This window comes from Micropterus dolomieu, linkage group LG12 (genome assembly GCF_021292245.1).
Source record: "Micropterus dolomieu isolate WLL.071019.BEF.003 ecotype Adirondacks linkage group LG12, ASM2129224v1, whole genome shotgun sequence".
Taxonomy (NCBI): Eukaryota; Metazoa; Chordata; class Actinopteri; order Centrarchiformes; family Centrarchidae; genus Micropterus; species Micropterus dolomieu.
This window is the reverse complement of record NC_060161.1, coordinates 5,932,910-5,937,014: the sequence shown is the minus strand read 5'-3', so window position 1 is coordinate 5,937,014 and position 4,105 is coordinate 5,932,910. Positions and strand designations below refer to the sequence as shown.

Here is a 4,105-nt window from a genome sequence, read left to right as displayed (position 1 = left end):
CCTCTCTACGTCTGTCTCTACCTGTCTCTCTCTCTACCTCTCTGTCTCTACGTCTCTGCCTCTCTGTTTCTACCTGTCTCTCTCTACCTCTCTGCCTCTACCTGTCTCTCTCTACCTCGTCTCTCTCTACCTGTCTCTCTCTCTACCTCTCTGTCTCTACGTCTCTGCCTCTCTGTTTCTACCTGTCTCTCTCTACCTCTCTGCCTCTACCTGTCTCTCTCTACCTGTCTCTCTCTACCTGTCTCTCTCTCTACCTCTCTGTCTCTACGTCTCTGCCTCTCTGTTTCTACCTGTCTCTCTCTACCTCTCTGCCTCTACCTGTCTCTCTCTACCTCTCTACGTCTCTCTCTACCTCTCTCTCTACCTGTCTCTCTCTCTACGTCTCTGCCTCTCTGTTTCTACCTGTCTCTCTCTACCTCTCTGCCTCTACCTGTCTCTCTCTACCTGTCTCTCTCTACCTCTCTACGTCTGTCTCTACCTGTCTCTCTCTACCTCTGTTTCTACGTCTCTGCCTCTCTGTTTCTACCTGTCTGTCTCTACCTGTCTCTCTCTACCTCTCTCTCTCTACCTCTCTACCTCTCTGTTTCTACCTGTCTGTCTCTACCTCTCTACGTCTGTCTTTCTACCTGTCTGTCTCTACCTGTCTCTCTCTACCTCTCTGCCTCTACCTCTCTGCCTCTACCTGTCTCTCTCTACCTCTCTACGTCTGTCTTTCTACCTGTCTGTCTCTACCTGTCTCTCTCTACCTCTCTGCCTCTACCTCTCTGCCTCTACCTCTCTCTCTCTACCTGTCTCTCTCTACCTCTCTACGTCTGTCTTTCTACCTGTCTGTCTCTCAGGAACCAGGCGAAGACTGAGGGTCGCTCTGACCTGATTCCCTCCATTAAACTGCGTCACTGCTGCCTGCTGAGGAACCAGCGCTGCGTCACCGCCTACCTGTAACTACCTGTGACCATCTGTTCACCTGTACGTCATGTGACCGTCAGTCCTCTGTGTGATTGGTTGTTTAAAGACGCTCTTTGTCGTCCCCTCAGCTACGACCGGCTGCTGAGGATCCGGGCGCTGCGCTGGGAGTACGGCAGCGTGCTGCCCGCCAACGTCCGCTTCCACATGTGTGCCGAGGAGGTGAGTCTGAAAGCACTTCCTGTTCATTCACAGGCAAAGGTTACGTGATGGAGGCCACGCCCACTTCTGTTACTGTGGTTACTACATAACGTACTGCACGATACTTCAGTGTACATGTACACAGCTGAGGACACACAGTGTGTACTTTAACCTGAACACTGTGTGGTGCGTTCAGGTGCAGTGGTTCAGTCAGTATAAGAAGTCCCTGGCGTCCTTCATGCGGTCTCTGGGTGGCGGCGAGGGTCTGGACATCACGCAGGACATGAAGCCTCCCAAGAGTCTGTACATCGAGGTGAGACCAGGTCCAGCCTGAGCCAGTACTTCTACTCAAGTACAAATATACTGCTACTTCAGTCTTTTTACTGCAGTACAGCAGGGGCGAGTACTGCTTTAATACTTTGAGTGCGGTCTCCTGTCCAGGTGAGGTGTTTAAAGGACCACGGAGAGTTTGAGATCGACGACGGGACGGTGATCCTGCTGAAGAAGAACAGTCAGGTCAGGAAGCTGCTTCTTCTTCTACTGCACCAAATACTGTAGTACTACAGCTCTCCTTACTATGACCCTTGTGACACGGAGTACTTCATGTATCACATGCAGCTTCATGAATATTTAATGTTCGTAACGTCTCACTGAGCGCGCTCCAGTCTGCAGGTACAGGAAGTGGTCACCTTAACCCCCCCTCTCTGTCCGCAGCACTTCCTGCCTCGCTGGAAATGTGAGCAGCTGATTCGTCAGGGCGTCCTGGAGCACGTCATGTCCTGATGGCGTCCGATCGCTGATCAAGCGGGCAAAATGTTTGATCGTGTCGAGCTGTCGGAAGTCTTTAATCCTGCTGTCCCTGAACACAACGCTTTTATTCTGATGTCAAAATAAAGTTTGTTTCTCTAAAAGCTTCGTCTCATTCCTGCCGAGTACTTCATAAATACTACTGTAGTACTCTGAAATACCTGCCCAGTACTTCATAAATACCACTGTAGGACTCTGAAATACCTGCCCAGTACTTCATAAATACTACTGTAATACTCTGAAATACCTGCCCAGTACTTCATAAATACCACTGTAGGACTCTGAAATACCTGCCGAGTACTTCATAAATACTACTGTAGTACTCTGAAATACCTGCCCAGTACTTCATAAATACCACTGTAGGACTCTGAAATACCTGCCCAGTACTTCATAAATACTACTGTAATACTCTGAAATACCTGCCCAGTACTTCATAAATACCACTGTAGGACTCTGAAATACCTGCCCAGTACTTTATAAATACCACTGTAGGACTCTGAAATACCTGCCCAGTACTTTATAAATACCACTGTAGGACTCTGAAATACCTGCCCAGTACTTCATAAATACCACTTTAGTACTCTGCGACTCTGTATTTTACAGAGTATATACAGGAATCCAGCAGTAAAATTGACCTTTTCAGGAGTTTTTCCAAGTCGTCGGTCCTGCTTCAACACTGAGAGGCAGCTGCACTGGAAAAGAACACAAGACAGCAGCACAAGTCTGACATGTGGCACAGCACACGGGCTGGAAGGATAACCGCCTCCACCGTACACGCCGTTGTCTCCGTAACCAGACCGGCAGAGTCACCTGTGGAGAAGGCGTGCTGTCCACAGAAACCCTCGGCCCAGAAGAGGTCTCCTACGTCGCACATGAAGGTGGAACACTGGATTCATAATCAACCCTTCTTTCCCTGAAATAGGCGCGACTCCTGATGCTCTTGCGTGTTGCGGGAAAGGATGTGAGGAGATTAAATGTCCTTTTAAGCACCAGGACCGTAACATTCTGCAGGCATGTTCTGACAAGGAGTTTTGTCTGCAGTGCACAGAAGGAAGGATGGAGTTGATGGAGTTGATGGAGTTGATGGAGACCCACAAGTTCTACAAACAGCTACAAACTCAGATCTTTGTCACAGAGTCACGGTTCTGTGACTTTGTTGTTTGGACGACCAAAAGCCTTGCAACTGTGCGCGTCATGAGACTCGACCGCCACCCCCTGCGCCATCAGCCGATTCCAACACCGTCACCTTACAGCCAGGTAACACCCCCCAGCCCAAACAACACCGTCACTTTACAGCCAGGTAACACCTCCCAGCCCAAACAACGAGCACACAACACCGTCACCTTACAGCCAGGTAACACCCCCCAGGCCAAACAACACCGTCACCTTACAGCCAGGTAACACCCCCCAGCCCAAACAACACCGTCACTTTACAGCCAGGTAACACCTCCCAGCCCAAACAACGAGCACACAACACCGTCACCTTACAGCCAGGTAACACCCCCCAGGCCAAACAACACCGTCACCTTACAGCCAGGTAACACCCCCCAGCCCAAACAACACCGTCACTTTACAGCCAGGTAACACCTCCCAGCCCAAACAACGAGCACACAACACCGTCACCTTACAGCCAGGTAACACCCCCCAGGCCAAACAACACCGTCACCTTACAGCCAGGTAACACCCCCCAGCCCAAACAACACCGTCACTTTACAGCCAGGTAACACCTCCCAGCCCAAACAACGAGCACACAACACCGTCACCTTACAGCCAGGTAACACCCCCCAGGCCAAACAACACCGTCACCTTACAGCCAGGTAACACCCCCCAGCCCAAACAACACCGTCACTTTACAGCCAGGTAACACCTCCCAGCCCAAACAACGAGCACACAACACCGTCACCTTACAGCCAGGTAACACCCCCCAGGCCAAACAACACCGTCACCTTACAGCCAGGTAACACCCCCCAGCCCAAACAACACCGTCACTTTACAGCCAGGTAACACCTCCCAGCCCAAACAACGAGCACACAACACCGTCACCTTACAGCCAGGTAACACCCCCCAGGCCAAACAACACCGTCACCTTACAGCCAGGTAACACCCCCCAGGCCAAACGACGAGCACACAACACCGTCACTTTACAGCCAGGTAACACCCCCCAGGCCAAACAACACCGTCACCTTACAGCCAG

The 4,105-nt window shown here is 51.1% G+C and overlaps 1 protein-coding gene across 1 annotated transcript in view; it reads left to right on the top strand.

Annotated features, from left to right (window-relative positions):
- gins1 (GINS complex subunit 1 (Psf1 homolog)) overlaps window positions 1–2,015 on the top strand; it is a 4,351-nt gene extending 2,336 nt beyond the window's left edge. The window contains exons 2-6 of the mRNA XM_046065273.1: window positions 765–938; window positions 1,035–1,125; window positions 1,301–1,417; window positions 1,546–1,620; window positions 1,819–2,015. Of these exons, the coding sequence (XP_045921229.1) occupies window positions 765–938; window positions 1,035–1,125; window positions 1,301–1,417; window positions 1,546–1,620; window positions 1,819–1,887 (526 nt within the window). The 3' untranslated portion in view covers window positions 1,888–2,015. The remainder of the gene's footprint in view (window positions 1–764; window positions 939–1,034; window positions 1,126–1,300; window positions 1,418–1,545; window positions 1,621–1,818) is intronic.
- Window positions 2,016–4,105: the final 2,090 nt, after the last annotated feature.